The 19,505-nt window shown below is 43.7% G+C and overlaps 1 protein-coding gene across 1 annotated transcript in view; it reads left to right on the top strand.

The window, feature by feature from the left end:
* Positions 1-4,516: 4,516 nt before the first annotated feature.
* The window catches only part of LOC147631425 (hexokinase-1-like), a 58,672-nt gene continuing 43,683 nt past the window's right edge, over positions 4,517-19,505 (top strand). The window contains exons 1-7 of the mRNA XM_086809821.1: positions 4,517-5,441; positions 6,089-6,239; positions 6,438-6,620; positions 6,724-6,798; positions 6,889-7,044; positions 7,145-7,243; positions 7,363-7,493. Coding sequence (XP_086665947.1) covers positions 5,170-5,441; positions 6,089-6,239; positions 6,438-6,620; positions 6,724-6,798; positions 6,889-7,044; positions 7,145-7,243; positions 7,363-7,493 — 1,067 coding nt within the window. The 5' untranslated portion in view covers positions 4,517-5,169. The remainder of the gene's footprint in view (positions 5,442-6,088; positions 6,240-6,437; positions 6,621-6,723; positions 6,799-6,888; positions 7,045-7,144; positions 7,244-7,362; positions 7,494-19,505) is intronic.

Genomic DNA, 19,505 nt, shown 5'->3' on the forward strand with positions numbered 1-19,505 from the left:
CAATACCCCTCATCTATTCTTGCAAACTTGCATGGGAGTAAGTGAACTTTAAGAAAAGCACAACCATTTCTTTTTGGAGGAAAAACCTTATGTAGCTAGGGCATTTAAACAACTAACTATACCAATGCATGCATAGGAGCCAGAATGTATCACATGATAATATTTGCTGTGAATGGTGGAGGTTTTAATTGCATGACTTTGTTTTGTTGGAACCTTTAGGGCACTATTGGCCACTAACAAGTTTTCACAAATCAAAGGCATGCAATTTGTCCAAATGAAAGCACCCACCATTGTTGGGTAATAACAAGTTCTCACAAATCAAAAGAAATGCAAATTGTCCAAATGAATGCCCCCGTCAAATAACTATAGGAACCCAAATTTCCAAGATTTCAATATTGGTACAATAAATGTGTTCATGCCTACTATAACCACTTCATATTTATAGCATTTTGAGATCCTAGAATCAATTGGCACACTTTAAGAATCCTTTAAAACATTGCTATTATAGGAGTTAACAACTTATGTCATGTCGCATTAAACTTTATGGCACTAATTATACTTTAGGTGGCTACTATCCATGTTTCAATCACTTAGCATCAAGATGTTTAAAACATTGCTAATTATACTTTAGGTGGCTACTATCCATGTTTCAATCACTTAGCATCAAGATGTTTAAAACATTGCTATTATGGGAGTTAACAACTTATGTCGTGTCGCATTAAACTTTATGACACTAATTATACTTTAGGTGGCTACTATCCATGTTTCAATCACTTAGCATCAAGATGAGTATATACAAGGTATTTTGTGTGCGCACTCTCTTATCATCATCTCGAGCACTTGAGTAAAATATAAATGAATGTTTACAAATTTTTTGTGCATATACATACAAGGTATTTTATGTGCACACTCTCCTGTCATCATCTCTGGCATGTGCACCAAATATAAATGAATTTTTACGATTTACATATTAAAGTTTTTGATATAGCCTTGCTAATGACATCTTTAAGCACTTTATTTAACAAGGGAAAGGTTCCAAGAAAACATTTGAAATGTGTGGTAATGTGTTAAGGTGAATAACCTAATGTGAAGTTTAAAAAAGCAACTTCTCTATGTCAAATCATAAAATTCGAATGAAGGAATTTTGAACTGATTAAAAATGTGACTATATGAAACACCACTATATCGTTAAAAAGTGAGATACCACTATCACTTTAAGCCACCTGAGAGTGATACCTTTGTGTTGGAAACATCCTAAAGATTTTATAATGTGGTGAAGAACAAGGAGCCTACAAGGGTTTTTTCACTCTCATGTGGACACAGGAGAGTGAGGAATGCAAAGAAAGCTTACACAATAATGGGTGGGGACAAAAACACCACTTGGTTAGAGACCATTTTAATAGTAATAGTATAGGATTATACTTATTTGTTATAATCTTAGTCTCGAGGAGAAAGATGATAACTCTCTCTCTCTCTCTCTCTCTCTCTCTCTCTCTCTCTCTCTCTATCTATCTATCTACACACACACACACACACATATACATACATATGTACACACACACACAACAAATAAGAGTCTTTTGCATTAAGCAACAAAAATACAAGGATGGCTGCGTTCCACACACTTGCACTTCCCAAAGGTAGCTTAGATGGCTCTTAAAACTACTACGAGTATGTCGGTAAACACATAGTGATGGATAACCATGTAGAAACAGGCCTCAGTGTGTATCTATACATGCTTTGTGTTGCGAGGCAACCATGACTAGAGTGCGTCAATTTGCATAGCCATAGTCCATGGTGTTGATTCGACCTATAAAGATCAACTAGAACTCCATAAGCTAGGGTGGCTATGGGAGGTGGGTTTGTATCCCACTTAGGTTTTGATGGCCAAATTATCCCATTGCTTCGACAATCTCTTTCTCACATTCTTCTCTATTAATGTGGTTCATGGCCACAACGCTAATTTTATGATGTTTTTCTTCTCGCTTTGTTTTTGTCTGTAAAGATATCTCATACTGAAAATCTATAAAAATTTGAAAAAGGAGGTCTCTTGCAACGTTTACACACACACACACACACACACACATGCACACATTGATTCTCACATGAAGATAATGAGTACATTTGCTCTTTCTAACTTAGAAAAAATCATTTATATGAGCACGCAATGATGGTATGTGCAAAAACATGAGTGAGATCAAGCAAGATTGTTTGTTAGAAGTGGGAGTTAATTTCGAAAACTTGCTGGTTTGGCGAGACAACCATGACTAGGGTGCGTCAATTTGCACAGTCATAGTCCAGTCCATGGTGTTAATTCGACCTATAAAGATCAACTAGAACTCCATAAGCTAGGGTGGCTATGGGAGGTGTGTTTGTATCCCACTTAGGTTTTGATGGCCAAATTATCCCATTGCTTTCGACAATCTCTTTCTCACATTCTTCTCTATTAATGTGGTTCATGGTGGCCACAACGCTAATTTTATGATGTTTTTCTTCTCGCTTTGTTTTTGTCTGTAAAGATATCTCATACTGAAAATCTATCCAAAATGAAAAAGGAGGTCTCTTGCAACACACACACACACACACACACACACACATTGATTCTCACGTGAAGATAATAAGTACATTTGCTCTTTCTAGCTTAGAAAAAATCATTTATACGAGCACATAATGATGGTATGTGCAAAAACATGAGTGATCAAGCAAGATTGTTTGTTAGAAGTGGGAGTTAATTTTGAAAACTTGCTGGTTTGAAGATTAAAGAGAACATCTTGAATGTTGATTAGTGTGGCCAAAATGGGAGGTAGGATAAAGGGAGGGTGGTAATTTAAAAAAAAAGGTTTAAAAAGCATGTGATCAAAATTGAGACCTACTTTAAAAACATTAGATGTAAGACTTGAGTTAATTTCAACCTATGTGAGGTTGATGACATATTCGTTAAGTACAATACAAGATGGGGAAGTTTTATGAGTGAGCATGTATATGTGCAAGCTAAAAATGGCATATGATAAGTAAAAGGCTAGGTTGAAAGTAGCACCACGACAAGATGGCTTAGGGTGAAAGGAAAGAAGATGAGAAAAATCTGTAAAGGATCTTATTATGTGAAGCACATGATTTTACAACAAAAAGGCAAAGTCATATGCATTGATAGCTCTATTGCAAGAGATATTTCTTTTTGTGCATGGAAAATGTAGAGAGAATGTGCTTACATTTATGCATAATGCTAAGGGAATTTCAAAATGAGGTGGACAACAAGGGTAAGGTTCTTCTTGAGGTACATGATTAGGAAGGTTAAGGGTTAAAAAATGCAATAGATAAGCATGACAAGAAAGCAAAAAGGTGACTTAATGTGGTAGCACCTCTAGGATTCCATGGTTGCAATTGTAAGGGAAAGGATATAAAGGGCTTCATAAAAAAGAGAAGGGAAAGCTAATTAATTCTATGTTTGCTTGATGGAAGGGTGACTCAAGATTCATATGATGTAATGTGACTGCCCTTCAAATCACATCAAAGAGGAAAACCAAACTTTTGTTCGCTTGAATTTAGGTTGAAAGAGAACTTGGTCATTCTTGGATACCATGTATCTTGGAGCTAGTCTTCCTTTGATTGGGAAGAGATGGGAACTTTTATGTAAGCTACTCAATTGCAATGTAAAGGATCTATAATAGGCTCTGGTCTTGGGCATCTATGAACTTTTTGTAAAGGAGTTTATGTGATAATATATAATATTATATATATGGTTGAGTTCTTTTTTTTGGGAAATATATATATAATATTATATATATATTTCCCCAAAAAAAAAGAACTCGGCCATTAGTTAGGGTCGAGGACTACAAATGCTTACGAAAGAGATTCATTATCTAGCTTAAACATAAATTTATAGAGACTATGTGCATGTACGTGTTCATGTGCATGTGTAGTCACTCTTTGCCTAGAAAAAGCGGAAGATTTGTATTAAAAGGTTTATTAAAAGATTAGAGTGCATTATTTAAGTTGTCTTGTGGAAAACGTTTGGGGAAATTTGTACTGAAGGCTAAATAGAAGATCAAAGAGTATTATTCAAGTTGTTTTGCAGATATGTAATGATTGAAAATGTAACACCATCTCTCTATCTCAAGATTGTGTCTAAGCTAGCAGCATAGCAAATATGTTTTGTTTGTATTATCTCTTGAGGGTTTCGATCATGGACTCGATTTGCACACGGTTGACTTGTTAGCCTCAATTGAGAAGGCATGGTTTTGTCTAACGGAATATAAGATGTGGCATGACATTGATCAAGCACCTCGATGTCGCCCCCTTAGATGAAGTCAGGTGGATGTGATGTGGTAGACATTCTTCTAGAGATAGCTAAGCATCCACACTTCTTAAGCAGGTCTTGCATGCCATGGTGAGTGGTGTGAAGACTACTGAATGCATTTCTCACGCTTCTAGCATATTTATGTTGCACAACAAATGGGCTATATATCTCATGTCTCCTTGCGTATATACTCTCAAGAGTAATGTCTTAAGTTCTTATGTGCATTTCAAAGGCTTTTTGAATCCATCTATGCCCTTTTGCATTAAAAATCATAAAAAAAGGGCCTTTTTCTCCTTGGACATGGTCGTGATTTCTTTCATGGCCATTTTTTTTGGCATGTGATTTGTGCGCTTTGAGGAGCTCCATAGCCATTCTTCTCTTTGCAAAGCTCTCCTCCTCTGCAGAACTTTGCCATTGCCTTAGTCAGGCTCTGCACAGAGGTTGAATATTGCCATAGCCAGGGACTAATCCCACCTTACTTGCACGCATTTGGCCCCCCCATGCCTTTTCCGATCCCTGCATTGCTGCTGTTTCCTTCCATGGCATTTAACCTCTCCCCTTCGTCGCTGCAGCGCCTCACAGTGCCTCTGCAGCGCCTGTCTTTAGCTGTTTTTTCTTAGTGCGAAGATCCTTTTCTGATACATTTTTCCATTTCCAAGCAGGTTTTAGGGTTACAGCGCAACACAGCTTGTCATCTAGGGTTTGGGAAAGACAGACTGTCTGCCGTAAAGGGTTAGGGCAAGGCAGAATTGTCTGGATTCTACGAGGTAAAACTGTAAGGTTGGGCCTGCAAGGGGCAAAGATTAGCGTGAGTGTTTGCAGAAGTTTTGGGGTTTTTTCGTGGAGGGAAGTCAAGGCAGGTTGCAGAGACAATGACGAAAATTGTGGTGGGGATTGCGATTGCATCTGCGGCGGTAGCCTGTGCTGCTGCGGCCTATGTAGTGAGCAGGCGCATTCGAAGCCGCAACAATTGGAATCGGACGCTGGCCGTCCTGCATGAGTTCCAGACCGACTGTGCCACTTCCCTCTTCCGCTTGCGCCAGGTTGTGGATGCCATGACGGTAGAAATGCATGCAGGCCTCGCATCAGAAGGAGGCAGCAAGCTCAAAATGCTACTCAGCTATGTGGACAACCTGCCCACAGGGTATCTCTTCTGCCCCTCCTCTTTCAAGATCTAGCCCTCACAGCTGCATTCCCCCAATAACTAGTTTGTATTGGAAGGCATCTTTTCATGTGTATATATTGCATTGTTCTTGTTATGTATATGATGAATGAGACCGATCATTGACAGCTTTTCTTTTCATGGCCTTTAAGGTAAACCCCATCCTTCTCAGCTTCCTCTTATCATTTACAGCTTGTCTCCTTGGTATTTAATTCAAACTCCATCATTTATGTCTTGTCACTTGTGTGGTCCCTAAGGTGTGTCACGCTCGTTTGCAGTATAAGTCTTTTAAGCAGTGATTATTTCCTACAAATTTTTGATTCGAAGCACGTAATAGGTTACTGAAAATAGGTTCTGATTTTGAAGCATGAAGTTACCAAGTATACTGAACTCAATTCAAAGCAATACATTTTGGGCTATAGAATGTATTGAAATAAAGTAAAGTCTGCATTTAATTCAAAGCAAATAGAGCGTTAGTATGTTGTGTAATGTACATGTATTGCGCTTTCAAACCAGTGTATCATTTGAAGCTTCGATTAAGGTCCTAGAATACTCATGATTGCACTAGCTAGTGTACTCAGGATTGTACTGTCTAGTGTGTTTTACAAGTAAGGTGGTCTTTGTTGCAGGGATGAGGAGGGCTTGTACTATGCTCTTGATTTAGGGGGCACCAACTTCAGAGTACTCCGAGTGCAGCTAAGTGGCAGAGAAGGCCGAGTATTAAGGCAGGAGTATGAAGAAGTACCCATTCCTCCACAACTTATGGTTGGCTCCAATGAGGTAATACTCCTGGTTGGCCAGTTGCCTCATGCTGAATTGGGTCAAAGCTTAAATGCATCTAAGTGAAAGGTAGAAGTTATATCAAACTTGTGGATGACCCACCATATTGTCTTTGTAGCATGTGACGTGGTTGAAACTTTACATGTTTCATTACTCTCGAACTGGCACTGGTTGATCAAAAACGACTTTCTAATGCAGGAATTGTTTGATTACATTGCTCTTGAATTATCGCGGTTTGTGGAGACCGAGGGTGATGGCTATCACCCCAAGCCTGGCCGGGAACGGGAGCTTGGATTCACGTTTTCATTCCCTGTAAAGCAGACATCCGTTGATTCTGGATGTCTCATAAAGTGGACAAAGGGTTTTGCGATTTCTGATGGAGTTAGTTCTCCTGATCTGATACCTCCCTTTAGAGGCTGATTGATATTTTGATCAGCTGCACTTTTCTTGTGCTGGTCTGAATGCTTTACCGTCTTCGATGCAGGTTGGACAGGATGTTGTGCAAGCTTTGCATGATGCCATAAAAAGGCAAGGATTGGACATGAGGGTTGCAGCGTTGGTAATCATATTCATCATTCGATCACCAGGTGTAGGATCATTGCAAAAAGGGTGTTTTTTTCACTAATTCAAAGGCATGTTTGTTTTGCAGGTCAACGACACTGTTGGTACCTTGGCTGGAGCTCGCTATTGGAATGAAGATGTGATGGTAGCAGTGATTCTGGGAACCGGGACAAATGCTTGCTATGTCGAGCGGGCAGAGGCCATAACAAAGTATCAAGGAGAGTCACCAAGATCAGGCTCCATGGTACTCAGTTTAACTGGTCTGAGGGAGTTCTTAATGAGTATATCCTAGAAGAACAGCTGCATTTGCCCTGTTTTACTCCACCGGTGATGTTGACTTGTAGGTGATCAACATGGAATGGGGTAATTTCTGGTCATCTCATCTTCCCAGGACACCGTATGATGAGGACCTTGATGAAGAGTCCCTAAACCCTCTAGAGCAGGTACTGTGTGCTTAGAATCATGCTTCCTCCCTGCTACCGTTGCATGAGGTACTTACTGATTGGGTTGCTTCATGTAGCTTTTCTTGCTTAGAATGTTAACTTTATGTGCATCTGGCCAGGGCTTCGAGAAAATGATATCGGGAATGTACTTGGGCGACATAGTGCGAAGAGTTCTGCTTAGGATGGCCCAAGAAAGTTTCCTCTTTGGAGCTGATGTTCCAATTAACTTGTTTAAGCCCTTTATTCTAAGGTAAGGCTTTGTTTTTATTAGTTTGTGATTGTATACATTTTGTGATTGCAAATTTTTCACATGCGTTTGCTTTTCTACCGTGTGCACATGTTTTGGGAAGTTTATTTTTTTTGAAAACCCCACAGCTTTTCCTTTGAGGGATGAAATATACTGAAACTTAGCCTCCAACGTTTTATGGCCAAGATGAAGACTTAGGTGCGAATCTCGCATGGGTGCAAGATGGGAAAAGAGACGCCAAGTAATCCCACATGCAAAGGCAGTGTGGAAGATGAAAGTGTATATATAGCTCAAAGGGACCCCTTCTATCTTCAGCTCCCCCAAGCTTCTCTTTTGTGGTAGATTGGAGGGCTGGTTAGGCCTGCCTTAGGATGTCAGAGCCTCCGTAGGCCCATGCGGATGTGTGTGCCCCCAAGGGTGCTAGCGGCTCTAGAAAGCACGCTGGACACATATGTTGGCTAACCGTTGGAACCGAACTTGGTGTTGTTGGGGTAAAGGCATTATGCCCACCCTTATAGTGTGTACAAGCCCATAAGTTATAGTACATAGTACACTTAGTACTTTTAATGTACTAAGTGCACTATGTGTACTAGTGCAATATACATGTGTGATAGGGGAGTCACACACTCATGGCCATGAGTTGACTTATCCCCACAACTCTCTCTCTCTCTCTCTCTCCCTTGTTTTTGTGTGTATGTCTCCCACATGAAACTCTAACCCTAATTCTTCTTCTCCCATTCAACTGGTATCAGAGCCAACTGCAAGGGCCACCGGTTTCACCTCTGTAGCTGAGTTTCTTTAGAAACGCCCTGCCATCAAAGAGGAAAGCGTGGCTCTCTCTCTCCGCAACTTCTGCTACGCAGGCTGCAGCTGAAGCAGGTCGACTAAGTGTTGACGGGCAGAGCTACGCGTAGCACACCACAGGACAGTAGCGCAGCAGCAACGTGGCGAGGCAGGAAGTCACCTGGGTTCAGCTTTGTGCGAATTATGGTCGCCTGTGCGCCTACAAGCGAACCGTCGAAGCCAGGCTGAACGAGCACGTGGCAAATAGGAGTCGGGCGCCGTGCTGGAGCTTTCGCGCACAACTGGAGGAGTCGGGCGCCGTGCGTCGCCAACCTCGATAGCGAAACTCGTCACCGGCGCTCAGCCCATCGCGCGTAGTGCTGGCCAAGCCGCCGTCTACTGTGTTGAACACAACGAGGAGAGCTACGGCTAGCCTGCGGTTTCATCCACGTGCGTGTGTCCCAATGCTTAAATAAGCACAGTGCGGTGCTGTCTCTCAGGTGCAACAGAGGCACGATATGTGCTTTGCAATGCTCTCGTGATGAGCATGTATGCCTAATGTGGTGCTGCTTCAATAGCCGCACGGGTTGCTGCAAAGGAGTCCTTCATCTGCACTAATACAGCAGCAGCATCATCACCCCCCTTTCCTGTAACAAAAAAAAAAATCAAAAAATTACTTGAGGTATTTGCTTCAATTTTTTGGAATTTGCATGTCCAATTTGCAATTGAGCAGGTACAATCATCAATTGAGCAGGTCAGGTGCCGAATTGCTCAATTTTTGAGCAAAATTGGCAAAATTGGCAAAATTGGGTGACATTGGTCACAATCAGGATCAATTTGTAAGAAATTGGATGTCAAAATTTGGGGCTTTTGATGTAATTGTGCAATTAAGCATTCATACATGCTGTATGATGTGAGAAATCGCACATTCGGGCAAAATTGCAGCAAATTGTAGTGCAAATCAAGGGGCTTTTGTGCCGATTGGGTTGATTTGCATGCAGGCACTCGCATTTAATGCTTTGGGCAATGTGTTGATGCCTGTCAAGCACTCAATGTGCCTGTAAATCAAGCGGCTTTCATGTATTGGATGTGTATGTGGCCAGGGGAAAGCATCGCGAAGACTCTGGATGCCTTCATGTGCGTCAATGTACCATGTATGATCAGAAATTGATCTTAAATCAAGGGGCTTTTCAAGATTTTATGCTTGTTGAGCTTGGCAAAGCAGCAGGCAAGACTTTTATGCCTTGAATCCTCAAAAATCAGCTTGCAGTCAAGGGGCTTTTGCCCAATTTCTGTTCGGGACTGTTGTATGCAGTGTTCGGGACTGTAAAAGTTTGATTTTCACTCATTTGGACAGCCAGGAGAGCATTTATTGCTAATGTACTTGTTGGTACAGATTTGGTACAGCTTTGTACAAGTTTTGGCATGGCTGCACATTGATTTGAGTGAGTAAAAATCTCAATTTCAGCTGCTGTACTTGCCGATACAGGTTTGGTACATCATTGGTGAGCACTTGGTACTGTTGTACAGTACTTTGGAGGGCAACAGAGCACATTTAAGGTGCTGTCCTAAATCTGCAGCAACCAGATTTTGGTGATTTCATCACATACAGTGGGAGAAAAGTTGCATTCGTGCTTCCGCAGTGGGAGATAAACTTTGGGAGAACAACTGTGAGCACTTTGTGTGCTTTTGGTGCAGTGTTTGCACATTTTGCAGGGAGTCAGGCATTGACAGGTTGCATATTGCTATGGCAACCACAGGTGAGAGCTCTTCATTGATTCACATCAAGAAGCTTGAAGGCTCACATAACTATGATATTTGGCAAACCCAGTGCTATGATGTGTTGCTCTAGAAGAAGCAGCACAAGCCCATCAAAGAAAGGGGTGTAATGCCCGCTTCTCTTACTGCTGAAGAGTGGGAAGATATGGATGAGCTGGCAAGATCCACCATCATGTTGTCTGTGTCAGACACTTTACTTTTCAGCATTAGTGAAGAGAAGACAGCTTGGGGAATGTGGCAGAGATTGCAGGACTTGTATGCCCAGCAAAGTGTCTCAAGCAAAGTGTATTGGTTGAAGAAACTCATAGGTCTTCAGATGAAGAAAGGGCGTCTATGGCAGCCTATCTAAATGAGTTTAATGGTATTGTCAGCCAAGTTATAAATCAAAAGTTGGCAATGGACGATGAGTTCAAAGCCACTTTTCTCTTATGCACTTTTCCAGAGAGTTGGGACACATACAGGACAGCCACTAGCAATTCGAATGCTATGCTGTCATATGCAGATGTTGAAGGTGCTCTTCTTCAAGAAGAGATGAACAGGAAAAATAACTTTGTTGGAAAGTCCAATGCAATGAATGCACGTGGGAGATCCTAGCAAAGGGGTAAAAGCCAAGAACGGGGAAGGAGCAAGTCTCGCTCCAAAAAGGACTTGGAATGCCATTATTGTGGCAAGAAGGGACACATTAAAAAGCAATGCTACAAATGGAAAAATGATCAAAAGGAAAAGGGAAAAGGCAAAGACAAAGACAAAGATGAAGCCAAAGATGTAAAGCAAAAGTGAAACCGATCCCGTCAAGTGGGAAAGACTCCGTTGGACACCCACACGCTTAATAGCACAACTTTAAAACCACAAATTTGAAATGGACAACTTAATACAACTTGAAATTGAAATGAAATGAAATGGAAAGATGGACACCAGCACTGGGGCCGGAACGGGCCGACCCCCCCCTCAATATATGATATATTTATTGGGAGTATTTAATAAATACAATGCTCCGTGGGTTCCAAGAACCAGATAATGTCCATGTACATATGAAAACAGTACCAAACAAGTAGGCTCGAGGTCGAAACTTGATGTAGAAGCTCGAAGCAGTACGACCACTAGTGTGGTCCAATCTCTGCGGTCCTGTGCTTTCACTGGACTCCGCGGAGAGCGCCTCACTGGTGTTCCGAGACCACGCACAGACAGGCGCTCTTGTACTAACGCCTGGCTCTCCCGATCTCAGCACCTTTGGACCGAGGTTCGCCAATATAGCTTGGACAACCCGGCACCGAACGGGTGTGGCCGTAGAGGGAGGAATCCCTTATCAGATTTAAATATAAAATACTTTACTGAAATCTGAAATTCACTTACTTGAAGGTTGCAGATTGTAGACCAATATCCGAGGTATTCGTGTGTGTAGCTACTGGAGTGGAATACCAAGATGTAGCCTCAAGAAGAAAGAAAACACCGCCTATGGAAAGGAAGTGCGACCACCTGTTGTGCAGGACACAACCACCTTTTTGTGGAGGGGGAAGCGTAGGAGGAGTCGCCTGGCTGCAGAAAAGGAGAAGCACCACTTGTTGAAGATGTACACGCAGCCTGCGGGTGTTGGACACAGCCGATTGCTTTGGTAGTGCTGCGTAGAAGGAAGGAGTGCAGTCACCTGGGGGTAGAGGGCTGCTGGCTGGAGAACAGGCGCACAGCCGCCTGCTGTGGTAGTGGACAACCCTTCGGAGTGACCAGCGCAGCCACCAGCCGTCTGAAACAGAGGCGCCTGGCTGCAGTCTGATTGGGACAGAAAACGTGGCCTTCCGCCTGCAGCCTGTGATGATGCAGCCGCTTGGGGGGGAGAGTACGTGCAGTAGTAAAGTATGAGATGGTAGCCGCCTGCAGCAAATTCATGCGCTAGCAAAAGGTGTGATGACGGCGTTGCTTGAGACTATACACAGGAGAAGGTCGCCGGCAGGTTCTTCTTTTCAAAAGTTGATGGAAAAATGATCGCCAGGTGATGATCTCTACGTTTGAAGGATGGAAGCGATTTAATAAAACTAAAGTGGAGTCTTCTCTAGTGAGTTCCATGCATGCATGTGGGGGCACTAGTGTGGGTAGGTGACCATGCCCACCCCCACACTCACTTAAAAGTGGGGCTCCCCACCTTGGTCCCTAAGTGGGTGCCCACTTTTAAATAAATGTGAACACCTAACCTTATAAAATAAAAGGTTAGAATATAAAGCATTAAAACAACAAGTGCGACATACTTACCATGTTCACATGCACCAAAACTTGTCAGAATACAGAGCAGACTTCACGACTCACTGAGAGGCGTCCCCGCTCAGTAAGTAACACGTCAAGCAGGCAAACACACAAATACATGTCATGCGAAAACAGTTTCAAACATGCAAAATATGTGTGCATTGTGCAAATAGTAACATGGACATATCTCCCCTTCATGGAACAAGTACAAAATATCTGTCGGCACAAAACTGGCACGACATAAAAACATAAAAACTTGGTCTTCCTATGGAGTGACAGTCCCATAGGTAAGACACAGTTCCAGGCACGAGTCTCCCTATGGTGTGACAGTCCCATAGGCAAAACACGGCACGAATACTGGCTCTTCCATGGCGTGACAATCCCATGGGTCGAACACAGTCCAGGTCATACACGGGTGGTACTGATCTGGCTCCCGTCCATACGACACCATCCTGCTAACACACGGGTGGCACCAGTCTGGCTCCCGTCCATGTCAGCAAAATACTGGCCTCTTCACACGAGACACCGGCCTGGCCTCAAGTGAACGAGACGCAAAAACTGGAGATGGACCAAATGGTCGGCCAATTGGTGACATCCCCTCGGGCTTCTAAAGAGTTGACCTCAATTGAAAAGCCTCAAGATATGCTTGCAACAATTGTGGATAATCTGCAAAATAATCCTCATTTACCCACTTGGCATCAATAGGCAAATAATTTTTAAACTTCACAAGGTATCTCCTGGAAAGCTTTCCTGCAAGTAGCTTTCTCTCCTTGTGAAAAACAATCTGTTCTGGCTGGAGGATCTCCTCAAGCTCTTCAATTTCTGGCGGATCTTCTGTGACAGGCTCATCAAGATCTGGCCCCACATATTTCCGAAATAGACTCACATGAAAAGCATTGTGAATCTTCCAATGACTAGGTAAAGCAAGCCGGTAGGACACTTCATTGATCTTGTGAATCACCTTGAAGGGTCCATAATAGTGAGGAGAAAGCTTAGGATATGATCCTTCTCGTCCTGGCCTCTTCCGAAGCCTAGCCTTCTCAAATTTCAGCAATACCCAATCACCTTCTTTGACTTCCATGTCCCTTCTATGCTTGTTAGCAGCCATTTTATGCTTGTCCTGAGATCTTGCTATGGCTGTCGGCACCTGACCAAAGGCAACATCTAAGTCACGAACATATTCATCAGGTGCAAATATCTCATCCTTTGTACGAAGGATAGGTGGCAAGACCACTCTGCCATAAATAATCTCAAATGGAGCCTTTCCTGTGGAAGCATGGATCGTATTGTTGTGTCACGTGCATCCCGCACTTGGATGCCACGTAGACATTTCTGTACAGAAGGTGCAGGACCTGGGATCGTGAACTGGTCCCATGTGAGCCCAGTCCGGGACGAGTCAGCCAGGGATCCATCTCAGTCGTCCGAGGTCAGGTGTGCATTGTCCTGCACATGAGTCCAAGGTCAGGTGTGCACTGTCCTGCACATGAAGCAGTGCCAGTCCGCGCTGTGAGTCTCCCTCTGGAATGATGTCAGATGTTCTGTGTATCTGGTTTGCAACTGGATGCCAGGCCTCTGTAGGCATGCAGGTTTGCATGTAGAGATGGGGCCAGCCCATAGGGCTACCCCAGTGCGAAGATTTGCACTTGCACTCTTAGTATGGGCATGGGGGAGGTGTAGAACCACCCCCAAGGGGCCAGGAGGGCCCAAGCTTTGCCCACCAGCCAAGGCATGGGCTGGAAGGGCTGTCGGCCAGCCCTAGGGCTGCTGGACAGGCAGCCGACAGGGTTTGAAACCCTACCTAGCAGGTCAGGCCAGGTGTAGGGGCAGTCCCACACCTCTGCGCAGCATGCCCAGCAGCCAGGAGCTGTCCCAGAAAGCATGCGCAGGCTGGACAGCATTTAATAAAGTGTGAAAGCATTTTATTGAATGGAACCTAGTCGTGGGGCTTTTATTAGCTGGCCGACTGGATGCTAAGTGGAGTATAAATACTCCAGCCATTAATCGTGGAAGTCATCTCATAATTCACCAAGTGCATCAAGCAAACAAGGGCCAGGACAGCCAAGAGGTTGCTAACGCAAAGGGGTGAAGGACTGAAGGTCAAGGGCAGGTTTTTCAGCCAAGAAAAGGTCAAGTACTTTGTATTTGTTTTCAGATTTACATCATTCTAATAAAGCAAATACACCATCCGTGGTGGGGGCCCTACAGAGGGTAATTGGGACCCAATACTGTGTCCTCTCCATCTCCCCTTTCTCTCTCTATTTTTCTGCACATCTCCTTTCAGTTTTGTGCGTTAATTCCATCGCGAAAAGAGTGCTGATTTCTGAGTTTTGAAGTATCGATCCTTCTCCGAAGCTTCCGCATATTACATGTTGTAGGCAAACTCAACAAGTGGAAGATACTTCTCCCATGCACTCTTTTGATCTGCCACATAACGTTTCAATAAATCCAACACGGCTGAATTTGCAGCTTCACTTTGGCCATCCGTTTGGGGATGATAAGCTGATGAAAACTCAAGTTTAGTACCCATATTATCAAACAAAGCCCTCCAAAATAGGCTTGTAGTCCTGGGATCTCTATCCCCAACAATGGATTTAGGCATACCATGATGCTTGAAAATATTAGCAAGAAAAAGCTTTACCATATGATCAGCTTTAATGGTTTTCTTGACGGGCAAGAAGTGAGCTTGCTTGCTAAACCTGTCCACAATAGTCCAAATAGCATCATTCCCATGCTGGGATCTAGGCAAATCCATAATAAAATCCATCGTGATACTTTTCCAAGGTTGCGAGGGAATAGGCAATGGCTGAAGCAAACCTGGAGGCTTTTGCCTGTCAAATTTCACCTTTTGGCAAGTGATACATGCACGCACATAAGCCGCATGCTCAGCCAAAAGAAATACCTCTGAATCATGCGAGTAGTAGGCATAATACCTCTATGACCAGCATATGGTGGAGCGTGACATTCGTCCATAATCTTTGGACGCAAATCCTTCACCACACATAGGCAATTATCCTTCATAAGATAACCCTCGTTGATAACATAAGAGGCATGTGAATGACCAGCCATCAAATCAGTCCATATATGGCAAAAATCAGCATCCAAATGATACAAATCTCTCATAGCAGATAGATCTCCATGAGAGGCCACTGAGACTGCAGCAACATAAGGCCTCCTAGATAGTGCATCGGCCACCACATTTTTCTTTCCTGGAGTATGCACAATCTGAAAATGAAACATGGAAAGAAAGTTTGCCATTCTCATCTGCTTCTTTGAAAGCTTGGTTTGAGATAGAAAGTATCTCAAGCTTTGATGATCTGTCTTGACTACAAATTCAGCCCCAAGAAGATAATGTTTCCAAATCTTTAAGGCGTGAATTACAGCCAAGAGCTCTTTCTCATAGATATCCATATGAAGCTCAGCATCATGCAAACGACGGCTCTCGTATGCAACTGCATGCCCTTCTTGATTTAGGACAGCTTCTATGCAATCACCACAAGCATCACATTCAACCACGAATGACTTGTGCAAGTCAGGAACAATCAATACTGGACCACATATGATCGCGTGCTTGAGTTGCAAGAAAGCATCCTGTTCCTTTGAAGTCCATTCGAAAGCAGTTTTCTTCTTCGTGAGATCATGTAGAGGAGTGGCAATCATAGCAAAATGCCTTATGAAACGCCTGTAGCAACTTTTCGAACACTGTGACTAAATGAGTTCTGTGTTCCTGCTCATTCTTGGAGAAAACCAAGATATCATCAAAGAAGACTCCTGTAAACTTGCGATGGGGTCGGAATATCCTATCCATCATACGATTAAAAGTAGCAAGAGCATTGGTGAGACCAAAAGGCATTACCAAGAATTCATATAATCCGAAGGCTGTCCTGAATGCAGTCTTATGGACATCTTGTGGCACCACGCGTATTTGGTGATAACCACTCTTCAAATCAAGTCTGCTAAAACAAGCCGAACCATCAAGCTTATCCAAGATATCATCAATACGTGGAATAGGAAATTTGTTCTTGATGGTAAGCTTGTTCAAAGCTCTATAGTCTACACACATACGGAATGATCCGTCCTTCTTTTGAACAAGAAGCACAGGAGAGCAGTAAGGTGAGGAACTGGGCTGAACCAAACCTTTCTCTAAAAGCTCGTTAATCGGCTTCATGATTTCTTCTTGTTGTGCAGCACTCACTCGGTATGCGGGTTTGTTAGGAGGAGAAAGCATGTGACTTACCTGCATATGGCATGGTCTCTCCATGAGACAATTCAGAAGGCAAAATTTTTCTGGAAGTAGACCTGTCACCATGAGATACATGTCTGGCATGCATGTGACTCTCATGCCCTCCATGAGCACTGGCATACATATATCTGTCAGGCTTAGTGCCTTGGGGAGAGGATGCATGACGAGAGGTGACAGTCACCTCTTCCTTTTGCAAAAAAGATTTCAGCCTTTGGGATGCAGGATCTCCATGCTTCAAACGAGGTGGATTTTTGAATTTTAGCTCTCCGTCATCTCCCTCTTTGATATCACCTTTGTGAAGGAGATAGGCAAGTGCCAACTCCCTTGGTTTCTTGCCCACTTCACGAGCCATTGATTCAAAAGTTACATCAACCATAGCATCAGCCTTCCTGGCTTCAATAGCACTTTGCAGATGTGGATCTTCATGCAAAAACTTTAACTCTTGCTCTTGAGCCTGCAAAAGTTTTCTCATATGTTCCATTTCAGCCCTCATAGCATCAGGCTCTTGTTCAAGCATAACTGTCTTGCCTGGAGACAGTTGACCCTTTGATTCACTATCCATAACCCTTTCAAGAGGCTTGTGTCTACCTCGCAGGGCATCAGACCCATGAGAGGCACTAGATGGACCCCTCGAATTTGGTACTTCCAAAGGGTTGCCTTGGCTGTCCATTGTGTTCAAAGTTTGCTAAAAGCGGGATGTCACCACCTTTTTGTGGAGGGGGAAGCGTAGGAAGAGGCGCCTGGCTGCAGAAAAGGAGAAGCACCACTTGTTGAAGATGTACACGCAACCTGCGGGTGTTGGACACACAGCCGATTGCTTTGGTAGTGCTGCGTAGAAGGAAGGAGTGCAGTCACTTGGGGGTAGAGGGCTGCTGGCTGGAGAACAGGCGCACAGCCGCCTGCTGTGGTAGTGGACAGCCCTTCGGAATGACCAGCGCAGCCACCAGTCGTCTGAAACAGAGGCGCCTGGCTGCAGTCTGATTGGGACAGAAAACGTGGCCTTCCGCGTGCAGCCTGTGATGATGCAGCCGCCTGGGAGAGAGGGTACGTGCAGTAGTAAAGTATGAGATGGTAGCCGCCTGCAGCAAATTCATGCGCTAGCAAAAGGTGTGATGACGGCGTTGCTTGAGACTATACACAGGAGAAGGTCGCCGACGGCAGGTTCTTCTTTTCAAAAGTTGATGGAAAAATGATCGCCGGGTGATGATCTCTACGTTTGAAGGATGGAAGCGATTTAATAAAACTAAAGTGGAGTCTTCTCTAGTGAGTTCCACGCATGCATGTGGGGGCACTAGTGTGGGTAGGTGACCATGCCCACCCCCACACTCACTTAAAAGTGGGGCTCCCCACCTTGGCCCCTAAGTGGGTGCCCACTTTTAAATAAATGTGAACACCTAACCTTATAAAATAAAAGGTTAGAATATAAAGCATTAAAACAACAAGTGCGACATACTTACCATGTTCACATGCACCAAAACTTGTCAGAATACAGAGCAGACTTCACGACTCACTGGGAGGCGTCCCCGCTCAGTAAGTAACACGTCAAGCAGGCAAACACACAAATACATGTCATGCGAAAACAGTTTCAAACATGCAAAATATGTGTGCATTGTGCAAATAGTAACATGGACATATCTCCCGTTCATGGAACAAGTACAAAATATCTGTCAGCACAAAACTGGCACGACATAAAAACATAAAAACCTGGTCTTCCTATGGAGTGACAGTCCCATAGGTAAGACACAGTTCGAGGCACGAGTCTCCCTATGGTGTGACAGTCCCATAGGCAAAACACGGCACGAATACTGGCTCTTCCATGGCGTGACAATCCCATGGGTCGAACACAGTCCAGGTCATACACGGGTGGTACTGATCTGGCTCCCGTCCATACGACACCATCCTGCTAACACACGGGTGGCACCAGTCTGGCTCCCGTCCATGTCAGCAAAATACTGGCCTCTTCACACGAGACACCGGCCTGGCCTCAAGTGAACGAGATGCAAAAACTGGAGATGGACCAAATGGTCGGCCAATTGGTGACAAAAAGGGCAAAAGTGGAGTCAAGATTGAAGAAATCAATGTGTCACATGTAGGTGACAGTGAGGATGAGGTCCTATTCACGTCTTCACTTGATGCCCATTCACTTCTTAATTGAGATGGTCATGGTATGCACTCATGGATCATTGATTCAGGTGCCTCCTTTCATGTCACAGGTTGCAGAGACTTGTTTGTCAGGTATACTGCTGGCAATGAAGGAGTAGTTTATTTGGGTGACAACCATGCATGCAAGATTCTTGGCAGAGGTGATGTGAGGCTTGTGTTTTCAGATGGCTCACAGCTTATGCTCCATGATGTCAGGCATGTGCCTAAGATCAAGAAGAACCTGCTTTCTACTGGACAGCTTGATGATGCTGATTATGTTACCACATTTGGTCGTGGAAAGTGGAAGATTAGTAAGGGCTCACTGGTTGTTGCCAGAGGCTCTAAGGTGGACACTCTTTACTTCATGCATGCAGGTGTTTGTCACCATGCTAATGTAAATGCAACCGAGCTGCCGGAAATTTCTATGTAGCATAGCCGGTTGGGACACATGAGTGTCAAAGGAATGGAGCAATTGTCTCGTTTTGGTTACTTGCCTTCTCTAAAGTTCTCAAGTTTTCAATTTTGTGAGCATTGTATATATGGTAGGCAACTACAGTGCCCCCACAAGAAAGCTCTTGGACAGAAAGATGCTCAGTTAGAGCTTGTGCATACTGATGTATGTGAGATGCCTCAGCTTTCTTTGGGAGGGGCAAAATACTTTGCGTCTTTTATTGATGATGCCACACGCAAGGTGTGGGTTTATCCTCTTCGTTTGAAGAGTGATACATTCTCAGTGTTTGAGAAGTTTGTTGCTCTTGTTGAGAATCAAACTGGCAAAACACTGAAGGCTTTGCGTTCCGACAATGGTGGAGAGTATATGTCCAAACAGTTTCAGG

This window comes from Cibotium barometz, chromosome 15 (genome assembly GCF_041138505.1).
Source record: "Cibotium barometz isolate CiBa-2024 chromosome 15, ASM4113850v1, whole genome shotgun sequence".
In the NCBI taxonomy this organism is placed as follows: Eukaryota; Viridiplantae; Streptophyta; class Polypodiopsida; order Cyatheales; family Cibotiaceae; genus Cibotium; species Cibotium barometz.